This window comes from Mauremys mutica, chromosome 1 (genome assembly GCF_020497125.1).
Source record: "Mauremys mutica isolate MM-2020 ecotype Southern chromosome 1, ASM2049712v1, whole genome shotgun sequence".
In the NCBI taxonomy this organism is placed as follows: domain Eukaryota; kingdom Metazoa; phylum Chordata; order Testudines; family Geoemydidae; genus Mauremys; species Mauremys mutica.
The window spans coordinates 238,823,486-238,848,087 of NC_059072.1; the positions used below are offsets into that span (position 1 = coordinate 238,823,486).

General features: G+C 44.4%; 2 protein-coding genes across 3 annotated transcripts in view; both read left to right on the forward strand.

Annotated features, from left to right (window-relative positions):
* The window catches only part of LOC123362785 (arylsulfatase D-like), a 31,995-nt gene extending 15,740 nt beyond the window's left edge, over positions 1-16,255 (forward strand). Inside the window, exons 5-10 of the mRNA XM_045003271.1 lie at positions 5,306-5,729; positions 8,031-8,167; positions 8,379-8,513; positions 10,415-10,577; positions 13,887-14,008; positions 15,125-16,255. Of these exons, the coding sequence (XP_044859206.1) occupies positions 5,306-5,729; positions 8,031-8,167; positions 8,379-8,513; positions 10,415-10,577; positions 13,887-14,008; positions 15,125-15,495 (1,352 nt within the window). The 3' untranslated portion in view covers positions 15,496-16,255. The remainder of the gene's footprint in view (positions 1-5,305; positions 5,730-8,030; positions 8,168-8,378; positions 8,514-10,414; positions 10,578-13,886; positions 14,009-15,124) is intronic.
* A 4,218-nt stretch (positions 16,256-20,473) lies between these two features.
* LOC123362890 (arylsulfatase D-like) overlaps positions 20,474-24,602 on the forward strand; it is a 47,277-nt gene continuing 43,148 nt past the window's right edge. Inside the window, exon 1 of one of the 2 annotated variants that reach the window (XM_045003437.1) lies at positions 20,474-20,608. The gene's annotated coding sequence lies outside the window, so the exon portion shown is untranslated. The remainder of the gene's footprint in view (positions 20,609-24,602) is intronic. The other variant, XM_045003444.1, reaches the window with a different exon arrangement.

Below are 24,602 nucleotides of genomic sequence, written 5' to 3' on the forward strand. Positions count from 1 at the left end.
TTCGACCTGCCCCGGACCTTCCGTTTGCTTCTTTGGTTTTCTGGTAGGCTTGTCTGAGCTCCTTAACTTTCACTCTGCACTGCACTGAGTCCCTGCTGTGGCCTTTATCCGTCATAGCCTTAGAAATTCTTTCAAATACTTTTTCATTTCGTCTTTTGGAACGCAGTTCTGTTAGCACTGAATCCTCTCCCCAGATAGCGATCAGATCCAGTACCTCCCGTGCAGTCCATGCTGGGGCTCTTTTACGATTCTCAGGAGACTGCATTGTTAACTGTGCTGATGAGCTGTGCGTGGTCACCTGTGCTGATGAGATCTACACGCTGGGGAAGCAGGAAATGAATTTCAAAAGTTCGCGGGGCTTTTCCTGTCTACCTGGCCAGTGCAGCCGAGTTCAGAATGCTGTCCAGAGCGGTCACTGATGCACTGTGGGATAGCTCCCGGAGGCCAATGCCGTCGATCAGCGTCCACACTAACCCTAATCCGATATTTTAATACTGATACTAGCGTTACTCCTCTCGTTAGGGAGGAGTACAGAAACCGGTTTAAAGAGCCATTAAAATCGATATATGGTGCCTCCTAGTGTGGACGGTTGTGGCGTTAAATCGGTTTTACGCTCCTAAAACCGGTTTAAACGCCTAGTGTAGACCAGGCTACAGTGCTTCCTTTGAGAGAGAGAGAGAGAGACACACACACACACACACACACACGAAGGACTTTAAACATTTCATTTGGCTTTAGAGGAGAAAAGGGATATAGAAATTAACAGCAAGTAGGTAGTACGTAACTGGCTAATATAATATGTTCCCCACTCATAGATAGGTGAGCCCAGCCGTGTTCAGAAATAGCTTGTTCTGTCTCTGGATTATTAAGTAGCATTTAAAAATGTGAAGTACTATTTAAGTGTTTGATGCTATAGCATAGAAGTCAAGTCATTGGTACTGTTTGCCTTTGTAAACCCTAATGATAGGTGAAAAGAGCAGGTGCTTTTTTCTGAAGAGGTCTGAAGACTAATCCAGGAATTTATTTATTTATTTACAGATCACAGAATACTCGTATTTTATTGTTTTCTTTTATATAGACACACAAGCAGAGATGCCAAAAAATCCTAGGACATGAAATCACTTGAATTTGCTTATTGATGAATCATCACACAAAAGAGAATATTTTGATTTTTCATCAGAATATTTTTGTGCTGATTGATTTAGGTGAATTTCACCCTTTCACTGGCCTGTTCCATACTTGCTAACATTACCTTCAATTTTTTTCCTCTGTAAAGGTTATTTTTAACTCAGATATTTTCTCAGCAAGAAAAAAGTGGCGTCTTAATAGCTCCCAATACAAACTCAGTGACCACTTTATTTTGGCCATTGGCTCTGTCAGTAAATTAAAATTATCCTTCTTTGGGTAGTTGTCTGCTTCTTGACACTGATGGAAGATTCTTTGCATCTTGTCTTACTTGATCACAAGGTGAATTGTGATGGATCTAAAGTTTTTGAGACTCGTGAACCTTTCAGAATGTTCTGGGGTTAATACATACCCAACTATGTAACCCACATTTTTTTTTAAATTAAAAAGTGAGGTAATGGAGGAACCAAATTTAGTATTAACATAGTTGCAAACTTCATTTTTAAGAACATTGAGAGCTCTATTTGCTCTTTAGGCTGTGCACTAGATAAATGATTTAGCCCTGAGAAAATGGGCTGTATCATGGGGAGGCCTGCTCAGATGGCGGAAGGATACAGTTTTTGCTGAATTTAGGGCTTTCTATTCCAGCTGAGGTGGGGAGGGCTTCTATATGCCCTTTTACTAGGGCATCATGCTAGAGTAATTTCAGTATTATGACATCCAAACAGCTATTATGATCACTGTAGAATTTTGGTTGACAAGTATAAAAGAATTAAGAGAAATTGAGTAACTTATTTCCTGTATTAGATTATCAATTGAACTATTTTAAGGAGAGATGAGCCAAGTGGGTTGCATTAGTTAAAAATTAATCACTGACATAACTTTTATAATAACCGCATGTATTTTTCATGTCACCTAGTGCTTTACAGTATATTGCTCTGCTGTATTCTGTCATCTTGAATATCTGGCTCCTGTTTACATTATTTTTGGATGAATATGATTTTCTACTGTCAACAGTTCTATTTATCTTTTATTTAACATTTAGCACCCAAAAAGATAGATGTTGTGACTGTTCCTACACCTGAGTTAGCATATTTAAATTGATCTATTTTTGTTGTCCTGTAGGTTTTCTTTTTTAGAACAGGACGGTCTGAATGTGTTGTCAATGATAATTGTCATGCTGTACAAAATGCTGTTTTGAATTTGTGTTGCAGTTTCTTATTATTAATAATAATTAGTATTTCAGTACCACCTAGGTCCTGTCATAGACCAGGGATTCCTATGCAAACAAAGAAAAAAATAGTCTCTGCCTCAAAGAGTTTACAGTCTGAGGGTAATCCCAGGGTTAGTGGAACTCGAGTGAGCTGAAAACCTGGGACTTACACTGATTCTTAACCCTATGTTAAAATTTTTCTAATCTGTGCTTGAAACTGTGGCTCTGGCATCTACACTGCAGCACACATCCCTGAGTCAAACCAGCCATATCCCAGACTCCCTAGCACTCTCTCAAAATGTGGTTGCTCTAGCCCTTTGACTATGATGCACTGTGGGAAAACTTGACTGTCCACCCTGCATGTTAGAGGAAGTTTGAACAGCCCACCAACACAGCCTGCCGAGGAGTCATTGTGGTTTGTGTGCTCTGAGCTACTGGAGCCAGCATTGTGAAGGAGGCACCTTTTGAAGAACTTCCCTTGCTAATGCTTTCATTCCTGTGTCAGGAAATGGGCAGAGCTTCTGTGAGACACTGGTGGACATTTTGGTGGCATTTTCTGACCCACCAAAGGCACCTGACTGATTTTATGATGGAGCAGGAGGAGGCAGTGGAGGGTAGTACCCAGGCATGGCAGACTCTCACTGGCTGATGCTGCTCCCTACACTCGGTATAGCCTCTGATTGCCCCCACGTACACCAGCACTTCCGACACAGGGTCACAAGCACAGATTGGTGGGATCTCATCTTCACGCAGAACTGGGATAACCAGGAGCAGATCCAGAACTTTTGCATGAAGAATTTCACATGATGGATTCAGGAGCCAGCATGGCACCATCCTGGCTGACTATGTTGTTGTGCAGCACGGTTAGCTCTGTGCTGGGCACAGTGTCCAGCACTCGATCAAACACCTCATAAAATGGGCATTTGGCTGGCGGGTTACCTGAGGTGCAGTTCTGGTCCCTGGTCTTCCGGCATTTGCTCTTCAGCCTTTTAATCTACTCCCTGCCTTGCTCACCAGTCCAGAAAATTTGCAGCGCTGCAAGCTTTTTAGTTATCTGCTTATATGTGGGATAATTCCAGGTAGTCTTACTAAAATCTATGGTTTTATTAGCCTCGCACCAGTGATTTACCAAAATCTGGCCATGTTCCCATGATCATTAGTCAGCACTGTTCACTTTCCGTTGCAAACACAGAAGGTTCTTTGATGGTATTTGCATCTTGGTGGTCAGAAGACAATGGTAGGTATAATGCTGACTTGATGAGCTGCTGCTGCTCACCAAAAGGGGTGGCTTCCGTTTTCACTGGAGGTGATTGGAGATTGTTGGGATAGAGAAGACAAAGGAAGTTGGCCCATGGAATTGTAGGATACTTTTGGCGGACTCACAGGACATGAGTTAACCTGGGATGTGTCTACACTGCAAAGCAATAGGGCTCTAACTCTGGATCCTGGCTTGACAAAGGCTTGGACCCTCCAGTTCCAGAAGGTCATAGGACCCTAGATCTGAGCACGAGTCTGAGAGATTTGGATGTAGAGGATTGGAAGGAGGATTTGGACTCAAGCCGGAGTCTGAGCCCAGGATTATGCTGCAGTGTAGACATTCCGTTACTAGAATCTGTGTTCAGATTGTATAAACTGGAAGCAATTCTTTGTGCTTCAAGTCAACAAGAAAAAAGTTTGCAATGCTTGCAAATTCATCTTATATAGGATTTGTAACGAGGAAAATCTGGCATTTTCTGTTAGAATTTGGGATTAGGAGGTAATACTGGTTTATACAGAAGAAAGAATAGTCATTTCTCCCACTGAGGATTGGATATTGGTATGTATCTGACAACATGAGAAGACTTATTTGGGGAGGGGGCTTATAATGCACAGGGATTTTGGAATTAAGTTTAGGTAGGCCATTGCATGTGGATTTATGAACCTTCTTAAATGCACTTGGACATAGGAAATGTTTCTTTGTTTAGGAATATCTTTTTAGTGCTTGCCTTTGCAATCTTAAAAATGTTCTTTTAACATAGTTTTTTGTGGGTTATTTATAAAATATATATAAACAGAATCACACATTGCCATATGCCAAAATTGAAAGAATAACAGGTATTCATTTTGGGGGAAGAGTTACATTATAGCAAACTAGTGGCATTCCTTTCACTTTACATTTATTATAGTTACAATGCCTACATAACAGCTTTTAAAAGAGAACTGGATAAATTCATGGAGGTTAAGTCCATTAATGGCTATTAGCCAGGATGGGTAAGGAATGGTGTCCCTAGCCTCTGTTTGTCAGAGGATGGAGATGGATGGCAGGAGAGAGAGATCACTTGATCATTGCCTGTTAGGTTCACTCCCTCTGGGGCACCTGGCATTGGCCACTGTTGGTAGACAGGTACTGGGCTAGATGGACCTTTGGTCTGACCCAGTACGGCCGTTCTTATGTACATTTGTAAAAAACTATTATTTCGCAAATGTTGATACATGTGTTTCCTGCAGTATGTTTCAGTACTCATTTCTGATATGGCTGCATAGATGCAGAATAATATTTTTTACAAAACGTATCCCTTCCTTGGGTAGCTTAGTCTAAGGCCCCAGGATCCCACAGAAACTCTTATGCCAGTATGGAGTTCTACTGGCTTCCCTGGAATTCTACCATAGGTGCAAGGATCCACCTGTGAAGATCCCTTTTTAGATTCAGGCCCTGTGCGGTCTTTTATTGTGCTTGTCTTAACAAACACAGGGAGGGATTGAAATCCATTGCTCTTCTTCCAAGTTGTGCACAGCAGGCATATGCATTGCAGGGCGTGCTAACTCCACCTTTTACAAGTGCTTTTTAATGTTTTAGACTGTGAGTTCCAAAGGAACCTAGGGGATTTATATGCCCAACTGCCATTTAAATGGGCACTTAGCTCTCCTAAGGCTTCTTTGAAAATCCCAGTCCTAACAATTGCCTTTCTTTGTTTCTTTAACTTTCAGGGAAGTGGCATCAGGGTATGAACTGTGAAGCCCTCAGTGATCACTGCCACCACCCTTCAAACCATGGTTTTAATTATTTTTATGGCATGCCTTTTACTCTTCTAAACAACTGTCAGAAAAACAAACCTCCTGAGTTGGATGCAGCCCTTCAAGCCAAACTCTGGCTTTACACTCAAATAATTGCCCTTGCTGTGCTCACAGTTATCATTGGAAAGCTTACTGGCTTGATCTCTGCCAGCTGGAAAATAGTTGCCTGCTTTGCCTTAGCTGGCTCTCTTTTTTTCACTTCCTGGTACTCCAGTTATGGATTTGTGCAATATTGGAACTGCATCCTGATGAGGAATTATGACATTACTGAACAACCTATGAAGTTGGAAAGGACGACTGCCCTTGTGCTTAAAGAAGCAGTTTCATTTATTGAAAGGTAACTAAAGGCCTTCCTTTTTTTCTTAAAGGAGACAAGACCCCAGGAGTGTTTTTTAAGATCCTCGGTGCAAGTGGATTTTTTTGCATAAGCTGTTAATGTCTCTGGATAATTCTTTTTCAAATATTTTTGAAGCACATAAGAAATTTCTGCCCACAAACACATGCTCACTGACTTGGTTTCTGGAGCCAAGAAAAGAGTACCAGTATGAATGACATGTTAATGGGGAGAGCATTTTGAGTATTGACAACATGAATACACCAAGGATTCGACTTTATTTCAGCAATCCCGGATCTGGAACTACCTGGAGCTTTTCAAATAAGAGATGCTTTAACCAGGTGACATATGTGACTAAGGCCTCATTTTTCAATTTTTTTTATTATTTGCAAAACAACACTGTGTAGCTTCCCCAGCTATCAGACAAACTCTAAAAGTTTTTTTCTACCTAAATCTCTCTCTTCATATTTATCATGAAAGGCTACTGGGCCAAAGTCTATGGTGTCATCTGAGGTGTAAGTCACTGAGGAATTAGGGCCACCTTGCTGACCCATAGGGGTGGGATTTTCAAAAGTGCCAGGTGATTTAGGCTCATAAGTCCCAGTGAAAATCGGTGGGGTGCATGCTCCAAAGTCACTTAAGTGGTTTTGAAAAGCAGTAGTGAGAGAATAAGTTATGTTTAAGGAGAGCTTGTGATGCGCTGCAGCCTGATGGCCTGTGCTCTCCACTATACCAGTGAAGAGTGGCACCATTACAGCACAAGACTGCTGCAAATAAAACATGCTCTTTGGCAATCACTTATTTTTTAGGTTTCCATTATTGTTCCCCCACCTCCCGCCCCCACTACTAGCCTGTCGTCCCCTCTTTTAGCTCTCAGGCTGCTCTTTCTCTCTTGCCAGCCTCCATCTCTGTTAATGGAGGGCTGTTTCTGGTCCAGCACTACATAATCCAGCAATTCTCCTATAGTGGTTGCTAGGCTCTTCTCTCTGTGGCTTATATGGCTCTTACTTCCTTTCAGACATCTTTATTTTATTTTTTTTACATAAGAATATAGACAAATTAACCATAGTAAATCTGACCATTTAATCTATTTGGTAAGGTATCCTGCCTCCTGCAGCAGCTCATCCCCTTTAGTGCTCATCTGGAAGGGAACAAACTACAAAAAGCCCCATGAGACATCCAGATAACTGTTCTGTGCTATACATAGCAGACAAAACTTCTTCAGGTAAAAATTTCAAAAGTGCTTAAGTCCCATTTTCAAAAGTGGAATAGGCACTTAGGCGCCTGTGTCCTACTGACTTTCAGTGAAAGAGTTTCAGTAGGAGTTAGTCAGTGGTGGGCAACCTCAGACCGCATGTGGCCCATCAGGGTAATGTGATTGCAGGCTGCGAGACATTTTGCTGACGTTGACCATCCACAACCCCCTCCCCCGCCCCCCCAGCTCCCAGTGGCTGCGGTTCGCCGTTCCCGGCCAATGGGAGCTGCGGAAAGTAGCGGGCCGCATGGACGTGCTGGCTGCTGCTTCTCGCAGCTCCCATTGGCTTCAGTTTACCGTTCCCAGCCACTGGGAGCTGCGTGGGGCTGGGCCTGCGGATGGTCAACATCAGCAAAATGTCTCATGGCCCGCAATCACATTACCCTGATAGGCTGCATGTGGCACGCGGGCCGCAATTTGCCCACCACTCAGTTAGATGCTTAACTCACTTAGGCACTTCTGAAAATTCCTCTAGGCATCATCTTTAGGCATCGAAATACTTTTGTAAGTAAAGGTGTCTACGTTGCTTTGAAAATTGGACTTAGAAGCCTAAGTCATAGGGATGTTTTTGAAAAATTTACCCTTCCTGACTACATGTGATAACTGTTTTACACCTTGAAGTCTGACATTTATTTCTGCCTAACTGTTCCATTATCATGTGTCCCTCTTTTTTTCTTTCACTCAGTTTACAGCCTTCCATGGTGCCACACTCTCTCTACTATGGAGTGGGAAATAGCTAAATTTTGTGTTGAGGGTAAAGCCCTCTTGTGAGGAGGTTCTGGGATTGTTCTCACTAAGGAAATTGTTTTGAAAATATATACTGTTTGGTGCATTGTAATGCAAACTCTTCTGGGGAGAGACATTACCCCCCAAAATAGCTAGTGTCATCCACTGTGCACATTACGAGAGAGAATGCTCCATACCAGCCAAATTGAGGTCAAAAGCATTATGTCAGGATGAATATGGTTCTAGTTATAATCTATGTGTGAATGTGAAAGCTTCTAGAATTTTCCAAGTGCACACCAAAAATATTAATTTAATTTTTTAAGAAACAAGCATGGACCATTCCTCCTCTTCGTTTCCTTTTTACATGTTCACACACCCCTTTTCACCACGGAGAAATTTCTTGGGAAGAGCAGACATGGTTTATATGGAGACAATGTAGAAGAAATGGATTGGTTGGTGGGTAAGTGTCCTTTATGAAAGAGATTTTCTTTAAATGTATCAGTGGATTTTAAAAGGTGCAATATTGATATCAACCAAGCTTTTAGAGTCTTAAAAGCTATTAAAGATTTCTGCAAGGGCTCTGCAAAGCTTTAGTTCCCTTAGCTCTTAATCTTTTTGTTTGTTTCATAGCAAACTTTTGACTGTTTTTCTGTCTTTCTTTTAATTTACAGGCAAAATTCTTGATGCTATTGAAAAGGAAGATTTGAAAAACAACACATTCACATATTTTGCCTCTGACCATGGAGGACAATTGGAGGCTCAAGAAGGAAAAACTCAGCTAGGTGGCTGGAATGGCATATATAAAGGTAAGAAATACAGTACGATTTCTTTTAAGTTAAGAAATGCAATAGAAAATTAATTTGCTTGACTAACACTGATGGGTTCAATGTGAGTTGGTTTCTGCTCCTGGTTCTAGCACAGATGTCATGTGTAACCATGGACAGCAAACTTAATCTCTCTATGCTCCATCTCGTTTCTCTGAAATTAAGGTATTAAACTTGCCTGTCTCACAATGGTATTGTGAAGCTTGCATAATGCCTGTAAATCATTGTTTGTTCCTTGGATGGAAGGCTTCATGGAAGGGAAAAATATTTGTATTAAATTAGTTATTAACTGATCTTTTGTAGAGAGCAAGGGAAAATAGTAAGGAGAAGTGGTACCAAAAAAAGCTTTCTTCTTTGTGTATACAGGCTCTTGACATACACGCACTTCAGTGGCATTTTATGGAATCATTCCTACTAGACAGTAAATATGAATGATTTCCATGTAGTCAGACATTTATGGTTATTTATTGTGCCCCAGAAATCACAGATATATGGGTAATCAGAACAGAAAAGGAAAGGAGTGTGCTGTCCCTTACAGTGAGAAGGCAATCACTGCATGGTTTTGTTGCTTTCAATATACTCTAAACAAGACAAATGCCAATCAGAAAGAATGTAAATGTTTTCATTTTTCAAACTGCTGCTTGTATTAATTTTGCAGCCCGGCCTGATTTTTCATGCAGCACTTGCCAAGTACACAGCCAGGGGCAAAGACTTGAAACTGTGACTCCCTGAGCTTTGGAAATTGCGTACTACTGAAAGGGAGAGTTCGCCTGTTTTCAGGGATGGGGAGGAGGAACTTTTGCTAGCTCCTGGCTCTTCCTTATGCAGCTGGACGGTAAAGTGGCTTTGATTGCTGCCATTGAATGGAAGCAGTACGTTATAGATTTGGTGAATGAGTCTGATAGGATTTGGAGGGCGGGGGGAAACAAGGTTGCCATGGTGAGCAGCTAAAAGACATGGAAACCTGATGACTATATTGGGTGTATCCAACTGTACCACAATACACATCTTTTCTTCAGCACCTAGGCAGTCTGAGCATCCTGATGCTTGATCTGTGTAGAATTCTTCTTCTCTCTATAGCTGTCTGAGTCCTGTGTACTGTGTGGTTAGGGAAAATCATTTGACTGAAAGTTCAAATAAGGGTATATGATAGCTTTTGTATTATTCAGATTCATGTTTCTGGTCTTGAAGTTCTTGGGTAACTTTTTTTCAAAACCACCTAAGTGACTTTGGAGCCTAAATCTCATTTTCAAAAGTGAAATAGGTACTTGGGTTTTAGACTCCTAAATGACTAAATCCTACATGCCAGAGTCACTTTTGAAAATGTTAGCCCATGTCTAAACAGAACCAGTCTGTACTGAAACTCTGAATTAAAATGGGGGATGAGGCTCTTTAAATGCCGTTTTAAGACGTATTTCATACCCTTCAGTCTTGTGTGTTCTCAGAGTGTTTCCAGTCCCTCCCTTTTTGCTAGGCCATGGGGCTATTTGGTGTAGGCTCTTAAAAGTTTCCTGTCACCCCATTCTGACCCTACAAAAGGATGCAGCCTAACAGCTGAGTGCAGGAGGAGCTATGTGACGGGAAAGAGAGAGAAAATTATTACCGAAGAACATATATTTGAAAGCTTGCTTGCCCATTTTCCCATCTATCCCATGCTGCAAGTCAAGACATTAATTACACGCCCCCCCAGTTTTGGAGGGTGTGTTTGATTTTTATTTTTTGAGTGATTCTGTGCATCCCTCTTGAAGTTTATGAAATCAGAACTTAACCATGGAATTAAACCTTAAGGATGAGCAATGTGCTGCTGCCATCTGTGTCTAATTTCATGTACAAGTCTAATGTCTGTTAATGAGTCATAACTGTTATATGTCACTTTGCTGTAGGTGGAAAAGGCATGGGAGGCTGGGAAGGAGGCATCCGTGTGCCAGGGATACTTCGGTGGCCAGGAGTCTTTCCTGCTGACACAGTTATTGATGAACCTACAAGCCTTATGGACATTTATCCCACGGTGGCTCACCTGGGTGGAGGGATAGTGCCCCAGGACAGGTAAGGAGACAACAAAGTATATTCACTTCCTATATCTGTAATGACAATATTGCTGCTTATGCTCTTGCTAAACTTTACATTGATAGTGTGGTATGCACTAAGCAATGGGCTTTGATGGCTTATGTTGCTGCTATACAATCATAAAGTAGGATATTACTATGGGTTATAGCATGTAGCGCATGGGGGTAGGATAGTTGTCAGAACAAGGAAATCCCAGAGAATATGAAATGAACTAGTTAAGGATGTGTCTACAACTGCAATAAAACACCCACAGCTGGCCCATGTCAGCTGACTCGGGCTCGCAGGGCCCAGACTGGGGGGCTATAACATTGCTGTGTAAATGGAATGGACCCTGGGCTCTGAAACCCTCCCCCCTTGATTCTCAGATCCCAGGTTCTAGCCCAAGCCCAAAAGCCTACATTGCATGTCACCGTGCCTCAGTGGGTCACATCGGAGAAGACCAGATTCAGGACAAACTGCTGAGAAATAGGCTAGACTCACCTCCAAGCTGGTGGTTATTCTATCATTAGATATTCCAAGCCAGTAACAAAAGTAAACTTCTGTCTCACCACACTGGTTAAAAAGAAATAAAAAATGCAGTCTCCTTAGGCATTCCAGCCCTTATTTCACCATCCAGACACTAGACTTTATGATGAGTGGTTATTGAAAACCAATTTCACTAAACAAGGGGTTCTTCTGATCCCAAGAGATCAGCCACATACCCAGATCAATATATAACTCCGATCCTACCCAAGAATCACACTGTTGCCAATCCTTTAGTATCTAATATGTAAATGTTTATTTATAAGAGAAAACGAGAGAGTCAAAGAAATCATATAGATACGTTGCAAAGTTCTTGGATCAGGTTTGTAGCAGTGATGTTACAGACTGCTGGCTTGTAAAGTCTCTCTGGTAACTTCCAAACGATTGGAAGGTCCTCAGTCCATTGGTTGGAATGCTCCTTTTAGTGTAAATTCATAGTCCAGAGATCAGAGCAGGAAAGAGGCAAAATGGAGATGCTTCCAGGGTCCTGTATACCTTATCCCATCTGGAGGGAATGCTTTCAATCTTTCTTTGTGGAAAATTACAGGCACAAGATGGAGTCCAGGGTCACATGAGCTTGTCACATGCCCTTGCATGCTTTGATGACTCATAGAAGCCATTACCTGTATTTTGGCTAAAGCATCTACAGGAAGGGTCACCGGGTGAGGACACACTTTTTCTGTGGCCCTTTGTGAGAATTAAGTGTTCTTTAATGGGCCATCAATTTGAATAGTTCATTCACAATGTGTTGGACAGACTGGACGTAAACTGCCTTGTGGGTGTTATCCCAGGAGCAAACACAATTGAAATATAGATCTATGTAGCCAATATTCATAACTTCAGATACAAAATGATACATGCGTATAAACAGGATAATCCTACTCATCAAATCATAACTTTTCCACTGACACCTTACATGACATACTTTGTACAAGATTTGTTGCAATTGCATAACAAGTGGCAATATTAATTATATAAACAGTCATTTTCCAATCATATAGCATCACAGTGCAATTTTGCAGCCCGAGTCCTGCTTGCCCGAGTCAGCTGATAGGGGCCAGCCCTTGTTGTTTTATTGCAGTGTAGACGTATAGCCAATTAAAAACACTTAGGGTAATAGAACTGCAGGGGCCAAACAGACATACATGGTCCCCACATGGGCCCTTACGAGTAGTGAGGCTTGTGGTGGAAATAGAGGAGCGGGAAGGGACTGAGTTCCATATAGGGGTTGCGACAATTCCTGCTAGGCTCTGTGGAAACCGTAGAGGGCTTTCCTCCCTCCCACACCACAAGGACCCATAAATCTCTCCTTATAACCCTCTCTGTAGCCCCTCCTCCTCCTTACATCTTATCTTCCAAAGCATGCCTTTTTTCTATCCATGTCACTCCTTGCTGTTTGCTCTCCCACAAGAAGCACTAGATGGAGTGGAGAGACTTTCTCTAGCTGTGCCCCCATGAGAAAAGAGCAGCTCTTTCGATTTGGTCCGTGCAGCTCGAAACCCACTTTTTAGCAGCCATGTTCTGTGAAATGTGCTCCTCTCCTTGAGCAAGATAAATCTCAGAATAGTGTGAGGAGAGCTCCCAGCATACTTCCTCTACAGGCCTAGATGTGTTCTCACATCATTGAGCAGAGAATCAGGCAGTCAAGAATCTACTTCCGATATACTTAATCTGCCAAGTGCAGTGCTCTCTGTCTTACAAATATTGCCCACCCATGACCCTCCTGTCTGTGAAGGAGGCCAAAGCATCTCTCTCTGCCTCAGCCCTTACCCCCAATGGATGTAACAGAGGGGGGAGTTGGCAAAATTAATGGGATTGCAATTTGTAATCCCATTCTCCTAATCACTTAGGCTCGACTACTGCGTTGTCAGAAAGTGGATGCCCTGTGGTCCCTTAGCAACTGAGAGGCAGCCATCTTCCAGCAGAATACTGGTATTGTGAAAGGCAGTAGAATCTAGGGTGAAATCCTGGTCCCTTTGAGGTCAATAAGAGAATTGTCACTGACTTCACTGGGATTAGGATTTCATCCCTACTGTTCAATATCCCCACACTCACCGCTACAAGTGTGGTGAAAGCTGTGAGTGGGGAGGCCAACCCCCGAATGCCACACTGCTCCTAATTGCAGAAGTGTCAGAAATATACACACCGGGGTAATATTTTCTAAAGTACCTAAGTGCCTTAAAAATAGGACTCTTAAGTCACTTAGCTGCTTTTGAAAATTTTGCTCTAGGAGAAAAGGGAAAAAGTAAAGTATTGGAAAAATTTACGTAGATACCGTTTGTGAAATACATTTTAGAAATGCTTATATATAGGAGAGAAAAAATTACTTGCCAGTGTTGTTACAAGAAAACTATTAAATACTAATTTAGGCCCCAATTTAGGGATGCACTTATGTGCTTAAACCCATCCCTATTCAGGAAAGCCTGCCTAAGTGCTGTTCTCATTAGGGATGCTTTCCTGAATAGGGGTCTTAGTTTTCCATAAGAACTAAGTCTTTGTAAAAACTGGTTGTGTACTATTCAATAGGATAAGTCTGAATTTTTGTTTTTAAAAGCATTTTATTTAGGGATTTACAGTATTTGCTTAACTTCTCTAATAGCTGTTCTAAATGTAGGACAAGTGCAGCAGGGAAATTATATACAGATAAACATGTAAACAATCTGTAGATGTAGTGCCAGTGGCACTAAGAATTTTTTACTGCAGTGAGTAATAAATACAATATTTATTGTCCCAGTTTGGTGACTTCTCTTATCTCCATCACATCAGGGTAGTTGACGGCCGGAACCTGATGCCTTTACTACAAGGAAAAGTTCAACAGTCAGAGCACGAGTTCATGTTTCACTACTGTGGGTCATACCTACACGCAGTGCGATGGCACCAAAAGGACAGTGAGTATAGACACTCTCCCCATGAGGGATACAAACTCTAGCAAATATTTTCTCCTCATAGTGGTTGCTATGATGACTGCTCCTAACTCAGGGTTTCTCAAACAGGGGTCGCCGCTTGTGTAGGGAAAGCCCCTGGTGGGCTTCGACAGTTTGTTTACCTGCAGTGTCCGCAGGTTCGGCCGATTGCAGCTCCCATTGGCCACGTTTTGCCGTTCCAGGCCAATGGGGGCTGTGCGAAGCAGCAGCCAGCACATCCCACAGTGCTTCTCCACAGCCCCCATTGGCCTCGAACAGCGATCCACGGCCAGTGGGAGCTGCGATCGGCCAGACCTGTGGACGGGGCAGGTAAACACACTGGCCTGGCCCGCCACGGACTTTCCCTACACAAGCGGCTACCCCTGTTTGAAACCCTGCACTAACTGATTGCTTTTTTGCAATAATACTTGGGCCAGGTCTACACTGGCAACTGAATGACAAAAAAATTGTCTTTCAGAGGTGTTAAAAAAACCACACACACCCCAAAAGACAAATGTTTTGCCGATGACACGTGCCAGTGTGAACAGTGTTTTGTCGGCAGGAGTGGTCTCCTGCTGACAATGCTAACTCTGCTTGTTGGGATTGGAAGTTTTTTGTCAGCAGGGGAGCCGACAAACAGCAGCTACACTGCGTGCCTTTTAGTGGCACGGCTTGTCGCTAAAAGCTGCATAGTGTAGACATAGCCTCAGAAAAGTTGTCTGTGCTTGGTCCAAGTTCTGTGGAACCTATGGATTGACTCCTGAGGTTCTTGGCAAGTCAAAACTGGCATGGAAGTTGTAGTGAAGTCTGATGCCAGCAGAAGGTGCACCACAACAAAGGACTCTTTGCAATCAACATAGAGAAGATGTAAGTGGAAGTTTAATGAAAACATGTACTGTACCATCCTACAGAAGCTTTCCTCTCCACAATGTTTAGTGCCTTCAAAATCAGTCTCTATTCTGAAGGACTTTAAGAAGCCTTGTAACCTTGTATATTTTCATGGGTAAGTGCCTTTGTATTCCTTAGAGGAGCAGTCTCAAATACTATAGTGCTATGTTATACTCATCATTTGGTCCCTATATCTGGTTTCTCTCCTTCCAGGTGGTGCACTGTGGAAGGCTCATTTTGTGACCCCAATATTCCATCCAGAGGGTGCTGGAGCGTGTTATGGAAGAGGAATTTGCCCATGTTTTGGGGAAGGTGTAACCCATCATGACCCCCCTTTACTCTTTGATCTCTCCAGAGACCCGTCTGAGGCCAGACCTCTATCACCTGCCACTGAGCCCCTGTTTGACACAGTAATAAGCAGAATAGCAAGAGCTGTTCAGGAGCATCGCCAGACGCTGACTCCAGTCCCACAACAGCTCTCATTGTACAACATTATGTGGAAGCCCTGGCTACAGCCGTGCTGTGGGACATTCCCGTTTTGCTGGTGTGATAAAGAAGGTGACAGTGCACACCCTGCTCTGTAAAATAGGTGGTGGTTCATAAAACCCTGCAACTGTGAATGCTCTGCTACAGTCAACGTGTAATAACATCATTTCTGAAAAATCATGTATCCTTTGGGCCAAATTATACCTTAAATATGCCATTTTACTGCCCTCTCTCTCTGGGGAGCAAAGAGGCTGTAAGTGGGGACAAGGGGGTTATGACAGTGCTTTCTCCCATTCACTCTCCACTACTAGCTAGGTGCATAAAGTGAACTCCATGTACACAAAGAATAGGACCTGGAGAGACTGTGCCTTCCAATATGAATTTAGGAGCCCCACTTTAGGCACCTAGGTCTGAATATTTTGGCCATAAGACATCCAGATACAGTGGCATCTGTGTTACGATTACTTCCTTTTCCCAGCACATCACTGCCTCACAGAGGTATAACTCCATTCTCTGTTGGGCATTTAGCTATAGATAAATCTTTGAAACTGTCAGAGGTATATACACAAGAAAAAGTGAAACTGGCTTAGGAAAGAACCAACCGCAATTTTTCAACAGCTTTTGAACAAACTGCAGCTTTAACTGGATAATAGTAAAGTAAATGATCATGCATGCCAGAAAGCAGAATATTGCTCTTAAAGATTTTATTTTATTGTCATTTGCACAATTGTTACTAAAAGTAGCTTTTGGTTGGTGAGCAAAAGATCCTGTTATAGTTTGTAACTGGCAGTTTTACTCATAAATGATGCTAATAAAAATTTATAAAATAAATAAACTTACTTTATATGTTTACCATCATCTTGAGTAAAGAAGTATAGTGATCATTGGTGGGATGTACCACTTAAATTAACGAACAAGAAAAAAAAATCATAGTTTGGAGAAATCTATGTAACTTAATATAATCAGCAAATATCTAAGTGAAAGAGGTGCTGCTCAGTAAAGGATTCAGAAATACTTGGTCAATTTCATCCTTGGTGTAACTCTGCTCAGATTCACCAGGACAAATTTGACCCATGGGTTAAGCGCCCACTGAAGGAGAAGCCTGTCATTTTAGTGCCTCCATGATCCCCATGGAGGACTGTGGCATCTGCATGGTGTATATATGTGCAGCCACAATTTATGGTAACTACAATACCTAAACCATACAGGGAGCTGTACCTGCTTGTAGGCATTAATTCTGTTACCAATTGCTGTAGGAAGAACTTGGGACTTGGAAAGTGAGTAAATGGGAACTGATTTCTAAATATCTTTTTTAAGATGTGTCTAAGACTGATCCTGCAAATATGTGACTCTCACATTTCAATTGATTTAGCAGAAAAGGAACTGAATAGAATGTTGTCATGGTACAAAGCGAGGAAGGAAATTGTCTTCTTCATCTTAAAGGTATTAAATGAGAAAATTTCTTTCCCATTCCTGTAGCATTCCAATATTGAGTTTTATTATTGACGGTTGTGATCAATGCATGTTCCCAAGTAAATAACTTGTCAGATGAAAAACTAAATTTTTGGATATCAGAATAGGCTTCTGGAAGTTAGATGTGTGAGAGGAGAGGAGAGGAGAGAAGGGGGGAAAGATGACATAAAGCAAACAGTAACCCAAAATTCAACCACACCTCCTGACTGTCTAAGTTTAGTAGCAGATGAGCAGCAGCAGCTGCCTTAACTAGTGCAGCCACCATCACAAACTTTGCTTTAAAAGAGCTTTCGTAGATCAGGTTCCGAAAAAAATACGGCAGGCTCAAAAGGTATAAAAAGAATAATTGAAAGTGGAGGTTAGGTCCGTGTAATAGAGAGACATGAGGCCTGGTAGAAAAGGCCTAGTGTAAGGCCTAAAGCCTAAACAGAGTCGAGACCAGCTAATATAAAGCAGAAATAGCAAGAGGCCAAGTTAGGACCTGCTCTGTTACAAAACATGCCTACCTGCAAGTTCATGTGGCAAGAATGGGCCGGTTTTGCAAAAATACAAACATTCCTAAGAAGTACTAAGCACAGAGCACTCTCACATAAACACATTCCGAAAGGGTGATACCAGAACACCCCGCTACAAGGTTATGGTACAGGGATTGGCAACCTTTGGCACGCGGCTCGCCAGAGTAAGCAACCTGGCGGGCCGGGCTGTTTACCTGCTGCGTCCACAGGTTTGGCTGACTGTGGCTCCCACTGGCCGCGGTTCGCCACTCCACGCCAATGGGGACTGTGGGAAGTGGCAGCCAGCACATCCCTCGGCCCGCGCCACTTCCCGCAACTCCCATTGGCCTGGACCGGTGACCCACGGCCAGTGGGAGCTGCGATCGGCCGAACCTGGTGAGCCACATGCCAAAGGTTGCCGATCCCTGTTATGGTATAAACACACTCCCTGAAGATGACACAGGGACACATTGACCCCTTTTAAAGAATAGGTCAGGATGAGTGGGTGATGGACAGAGATGTTTTGATCAAACCAACAGGTACAAGGTAAAAAACCACGTCATAGGGGCAATATGTCATTTGTTTGTATCAGTGTGTAAAAGAGGTATTACGGGGGGGGGGGGTCTTTGTCCAGCTGAGGGGGGAACAGGAGGTCTTGCCATTCACTGAACTGAGTCCACTGCAACGTGCATACATGTGCTAGTGTAACTGTAGACATTGATTTGGGGAGCTAGGACCGTGCTTCATTGACAATAAACCTGATTGAACATGTCTGCCACTGAACCAAGTTTGTGGTCTCTTTGGAGCATTCAAACGAGGTCTCCTGGGCCAGCTATCTGTGCAGAGCCGGCACAGCACACAGAGAGAACAGACACACGCAGCCAACAACTGACAACAGCCCATATACTATTACAATGTTGCACTGGCTGATAAAACGTCTTGGGTGAAATCCTGGCTCCTCTGAAGTCAATGCCAATTCAGAATCTTTGTCTTACCATACGTTCAGTAACTAATTGGTGAGTAATGAGAGACAGTATGACGAAATTTGTATTTTTTAGAAAAATGCACCCTCTCCTACAAATTGAATATTCAGTGTTATAAGGTTGTCAACTGCAGTAGCATTGGCTCATCTTAATCAGTGATTTTTATACCAGGAGTGAGGGACTCATACTAGAAAAGCTGAGAGAAATCTGAGCCACCACATGTGTTGGGGACTCATGAACAGTGTGGTTATTGAAAGATGCACAGTAGCACCTAGGACCCATGCTGTCAGAGACTGTGTCAAGTCATCTTTGAGGCAGAAAACATACCATCCTCCCACAAGCATGAAATAATTCTTCAGAAACCCTTTCTGGACCCAGAGACCTATTACACAATGCTAATGTTCCATTTTTAGCAAGATAATCTACAGGCAAAGAACTGCTACAAAATATACTTATCCCTGCCAATATTCTGTATCTTATGCTTGGAGCTCAAGCTGCTTCATCTTTAAATCTACTGAGGATACCAAGAGCTGTAAGCCACTATGTTACATTTTTCCCTCAGCAAGAATGAGTTTTGCTGGTGATTAGAATGCGTCAGTTCCCTGCCACACCAGTTTGTCGTCTTCACCAGCAGACTCCTCAAAGCTCTTCCGACCCAAACCTCACCTAACAGGTAACAGTCAATGAACTCCAGCCACCGAGCTCCTCGAGATGTTTCTCTGCAATGCATAGCCTCTGCCACTGTGTGTTCATAGAAGATATTAAATTTAATGCTCTGTTAAAGAATCAGTACATCATAGCTTATCAATTTAACCAGATAAATATACCCTTCTCTTCAAACACAGCACTTAATTGGTTTACAGTAAAAGGAAAACAAGTTTATTAACAACAGAATATGGATTAAGTGATACCAACTAAAAGGGATAAAGGTAGAGATGGTTACAAGCAAAAGTGAAAATGCATCTAAAAGTCTAAAATCTAGCAAGATACAGACTTGGTTCAAGATGATTTCTTCTTCGAGTAGTGTCCTCCATACAACACACTTACCTGCAGAAATGGTCCAGTTTCCAGATTTGGTGCACATCCCAACAACTCTCTCCAGTGTCAGCAACTCTTCCACATATTCTGGCATATGCCCTGACCCTTAAAAACCTGGTGTTATCGCTGAGCTCTCTTGGGATCCACCTAGCACAGGAGTGGGCAAACTTTTTGGGCAGAGGGCCACATCTGGTTGGGGAAATTATATGCAGGGCTGGGGCAGGGGGTTGGGGTGTGTGCGGGGTGTGACAGGGGGTGCAGTGTGCAGGAAGGGGATCAGGGCAAGGAATTGGGACATAGGAGCGGTGTATGAGGGGGCTCAGGACAGGGGTGGAGGCTTAGGGCAGGGGGTTGGGGTGCAGGTGGGGGCAGCAGGGGACCCAGGGCAGGGGGTTGGGGGTGCACAGGTGCAGGGTCCAGCAGGGGGCTCCAGGTAGGAAGTTGGGGTGTGGGCTGCATGAGGGGGCTCAGGGCAGGGAGTTGGGATTCAGGGGTGGTGTGCGGTGCAGGCAGGAGGCTTAGGGCAGGGAGTTGGGGGGCAGAGTGCAGGAGGGGTTCAGGGCAAGGGATTGGGGGAGAGGAAGGGTGCGGGACATATGAGGAGGCTCAGGGAAGGGGGTTGGGGTACACAAGGAGCTCAGGGCAGGGGTGCAGGAGGGCTGTGGGGTGCAGGAGGGGGCTCAGGGCAGGGGGTTGAGGTGCAAGAGGGGTACCGGATGCAGGAGGGGGCTCAGGGCAGGGGGTTGGGGTGCAAGGTGCAGGCAGGGGGCTCAGCGCAGGAAGTTGGGGGGGGTGCAGGAGGGGTTCAGGCTCCTGCCCGGCACCGCTTATCTAAAGCAGCTCCGGGGACCGGGGCCAGGGCAGGCTCCCTACCTGCCCACCCTGTCACCGGCGCCGCGCCGCGCCGCTCCTGGGGGGGGGGGAGAGGGGGCGAGGGCTCCACGTGCGCTGCCCTTGCCGCACCTCCAGGTACCTCCCCCGAAGCTCCCATTGGCTGCGGTTCCCCGTTCCCGGCCAATGGGAGCTGCGGGGGGCGGTGCTTGGAGGCAAAGCACGGAGCCCTCTGTCCTCCCCGCTGCCCTCCAGCCCGGGGCCGCAGGCACCACGAGCCGGATTTGAGCCTGTGAGAGCAGGACACGGGGCGGTGTTTCTGCAATAGGCGCATTACAAGAAGCGGGGGGGGAGAGGAATGGCTGCAAAGCTCACCGCCTTCAGAGTAAAGGGTAAGAATCATGTCTTCAGCCTTGCGAGGGTTAGTTAGTTGCAGCTCTGGGTAAGGCTGAAACAAGGGAGAGGAGAAAAGATATAAATGAAAAGCAGACACTAGCCCCTTCACCTCCTGAAAGCCCCTCCAGAGCTCTGACTCTAGGGAAGTGGGAAGGAAGATTGAGACCACGACTGGCCTGTTGTGATTTTTATTTTTAGAGTGGCTCTTTTTAGCTACTCAGATACAACAGTGATGAGTGGTGTTATATGGATCTCAGTAGAATAGCTTAGGTTATTAGATAGGACGTCCTGTAAAAGTGTCTCTCCAGCATTTTAAGAAAATAGTCATAATACTCAGCTAACCAGGAATTTGTGTGAAACTTTAACAGCAGTTATTTTGCTAATCCTGGCAATGTTACCCTTGGCTCACTGTGCAAAGGTCTAGGTAAGGGGAAGGAGGGATAGCTGGGGAAAAGCAGCAAGACTAGTTTAGCTATGCTACTTTCTGATAAACAGCACTGATCCACTAGGATTGATATGCAAACTATCAATTTAGGCTTAAATAGAGACTGGGAATGGCTGAGCCATTACACACATTGAATCTATTGCCCCCATGTTAAGTATCCTCACAGCTTCTTGTCAAACTCTCTTAAATAGGCTATCTTGATTATTACTGCAAACGTTTTTTTTTCTCCTGCTGACAACAGTTCATCTTAATTAATTAGCCTCAGGACAACTCCCACCTTTTCATGTTCTCTGTATGTATATATATCTCCTCACTATATGTTCCATTCTATGCGTCTGATGAAGTGGGCTGTAGCCCACGAAAGCTTATGCTCAAATAAATTTGTTTAGTCTCTAAGGTGCCACAAGTACTCCTGTTCTTGATCCTCTAGGATGTGTCTAAGGGCTTGGCTACACTTACAAATTTGCAGCGCTGCAGCAGGGTGTGAAAACACACCCTTTGCAGCGCTGCAAATTGCGGCGCTACAAAGCGCCAGTGTAGTCAAAGCCCCAGCGCTGGGAGCCGCGCTCCCAGCGCTGTCCGTTATTCCCCACAGGGAAGTGGAGTACGGACAGCGCTGGGAGAGTTTTCTCCCAGCGCTGGCGCTTTGATTACACTTAGCGCTTCAAAGCGCTGCCGTGGCAGCGCTTTGAAATGCAAGTGTAGCCAAAGCCTAACAAATCAAGGAGTGATAATCTCAGGGGAAGGGGTAAACTTGAGACGAGGGTTTGCTTTTCATATTATTAAAAAGGGATGCTGAGTCGTGCTGATTGTCTTCTGTGTCTTGCTGGCTCTTGGGGGAATGAACCTCTGATTTGTGTTACTTTTGTGTAAGTAAAAGTGGTGATTTTATTGACTGGAATTAGTTTTTCCTGATGATGCCTGAAGACATTAAACAAGCCTTGGGGTCCAATTCTATATTCTTCATGCACAGGAAAAGTTCCTGTTGATTTCAATGGGAGTCCAGCCTTCAGAAGGAGCTGGGGATTCAGTGCGTAATAGAAAAAAGTAGTGTGCCTGTATAAGAAGGTTGTTGTGCAAATTCTGCATTTGGTATCTTAGGGCTAGCTCCACAAAGGACTTAAGCATTGCACTGCCTAACTATTACATGCCCTGCTGTCCAGTGGCATTCACAGCCCCAAGTTAGGTGCCCAGGCTCCCTTTACAGTGCATGGGGAGAATTAGGCACCTAAGAATTGGATTCTCAGAAGCCAGCAACATGAGCAGGGAGCCGCTTAAGGTATTCCATAGGAAATGCTGAGGAGAGGATGGAGTCTAAGCCCTCCCTCTCAAAGATAGTTAGGGTCCTAGGTCCAGGCTGGAGGTGCCTCTTTGGTTGGGATTCACAGTATAAACCCTCTGCTGGAATTAGGTGCCTAGTCCCTTTCTCACAAAAAAATGGTGGTGATGCTAGTGCTGAGGATATCCTTTAAGTCAGTGATTAAGTCACTCATCCAGGATGTAGGAGCCCTGTGTTCAAGTCCCTGCTCTGAATCAGGCAGTGCAGGGTTTTGAAAACAGGCCTTCTCCATCCCAAGTAAGTGCCCTAACCAGGGCTGGTGCAACTGCTAGGCAGACTAGGCAGCTGCCTAGGGCGCCAAGATTTGGGGGCGCTGCTGTCAATCAAGACACTGGCTGCAGATCGCAGATTGTAGGGAGGGAAGACATATATGATAAGAATCGCGCTCCCAGTGAATTGTTCTCCTGCCTTTAGGAAGTCATCGAAGTCCTTTGATTTGATTGCTGTGTTGATAGGTACATTTACACAGTAATAGCTCCTTTGTCTTTTAGATTGTTCCACTCTCCTTCTGGCTGCTGTGCAGCTTGCTGCAGGAAGTGTAAGACCCCTGCTGGGTCTGAGCTGTGCTGTCAGTGAGGTGCAGCTGGGGCCGGCTTGCATAGCATGCTCAGAGAGCGGGCTGCAGGATTTGTAGGCAGAGGCTCTGCTGCTCCGTGCGGAGAGAAGGGAGGGATGCCGTGGCTGGCAGCTCTGCGGGCTCTCTCGCGTGGAGGGGTGGCTAAGCTGCATTAACCCACCTCCCTGCGCCCCAGCTTTCTACCCTCCCGACCATGCTTTGGCATGAGGGCAGTGCACTCTCTGCCTCACAGTCCTGCCTGCCCCCCCCCCCCCCCCGCCAGAGCGAGAGCCCAGCATTCAACTCCCCAGCCCAGGCGCAGGACGGAGTCATGAAGGCAAATCAGGCGACAGGCTCCCATTGCCCTGTTGCAATTGCACTTGGCCCGCTGCTGCATGCCAGGGACTGGAGAGGAGAGCGCCCATTTCACCTTGCGGCTCTTTGAATCCTGCCCCGGCCAAACCCAGATTGCGCCCTCTCCCCCCTCCACACCCAAACCCGGTCTGCTCCCCTTCCCCTCCCCAGCCAAACTCGATCCTCCCAGTGACCAAACCCAGTCTGCTCCCCTGGTACTCCTCAGCCAAACCCAAACCCCCACTGACCCGAACCCAGTCTGCTTCCTTCTCCTCCCAGCCAAACTTGAACCATCACTGACCGAATCCAGTCTGCTTCCCTTCCCCTGCCCAGCCAAACCCAATCCCCCACTGAGGGAACCCAGTCTGCTTCCCTTCCCCCACCAAACCCAATCCCCCAGTATGAAGGAGTATCTGCCATTCTAATTTTATAAAAACAAGGAGTCCGGTGGCACCTTAAAGACTAACAGATTTATTTAGGCATAAGCTTTCCTTGAGTAAAAAACCCACTTCTTCAGATGCATGGAGTGAAAGTTACAGATGCAGGCATTATATAATGACACACAAGAAGGGAATTACCTCACAAGTGGAGAACCAGTGTTGACAGGGCCAATTCAATCAGGGTGGATGTAGTCTACTCCCAATAATTTGATGAGGAGGTGTCAATTCCAGGAGAGGCAAAGCTGCTTCTTTACTGAGCCAGCCACTCCCCGTCCCTATTCAAGCCCAAATTAATGGTGTTAAATTTGCAAAAGAATTTTAGTTCTGCTGTTTCTCTTTGAAGTCTGTTTCTGAAGGTTTGTTTGTTTTGTTTTTTGTTCAAGAGTAGTGACCTTTTAAATCTGTTTATAGATGACCAGGGAGATTGAAGTGTTCACCTACTGGCTTTTGTATGTTACTGTTCCTGATGCCCAATTTGTGTCCATTTATTCTTTTATGTAGAGACTGTCCGGTTTGGCCAATGTGCCTGGCAGAGGGGCATTGCTTGCACATGATGGCATATATAACATTAGTAGACGTGCAGGTGAATGAGCCCTTGATGGTATGGCTGATGTGGTTGGGTTGGTGTCGCCAGAGTAGATCTGGGGACAGAGTAGGCAACACGAGGTTTGCTACAGGAATTGGTTCCTGGGTTAGTGTTTCTGTGGTGTGGTGTGTAGTTGCTGGCGGACTCCTTATTCTTTTTGTGGATACAGACTAACACGGCTACCCCCTGATGCTTCACACCATGCAAGGCTCTAATTTTATAAATTTTATTAATAACAATAATTGGATATTATAAAGGTAGAATAAAATG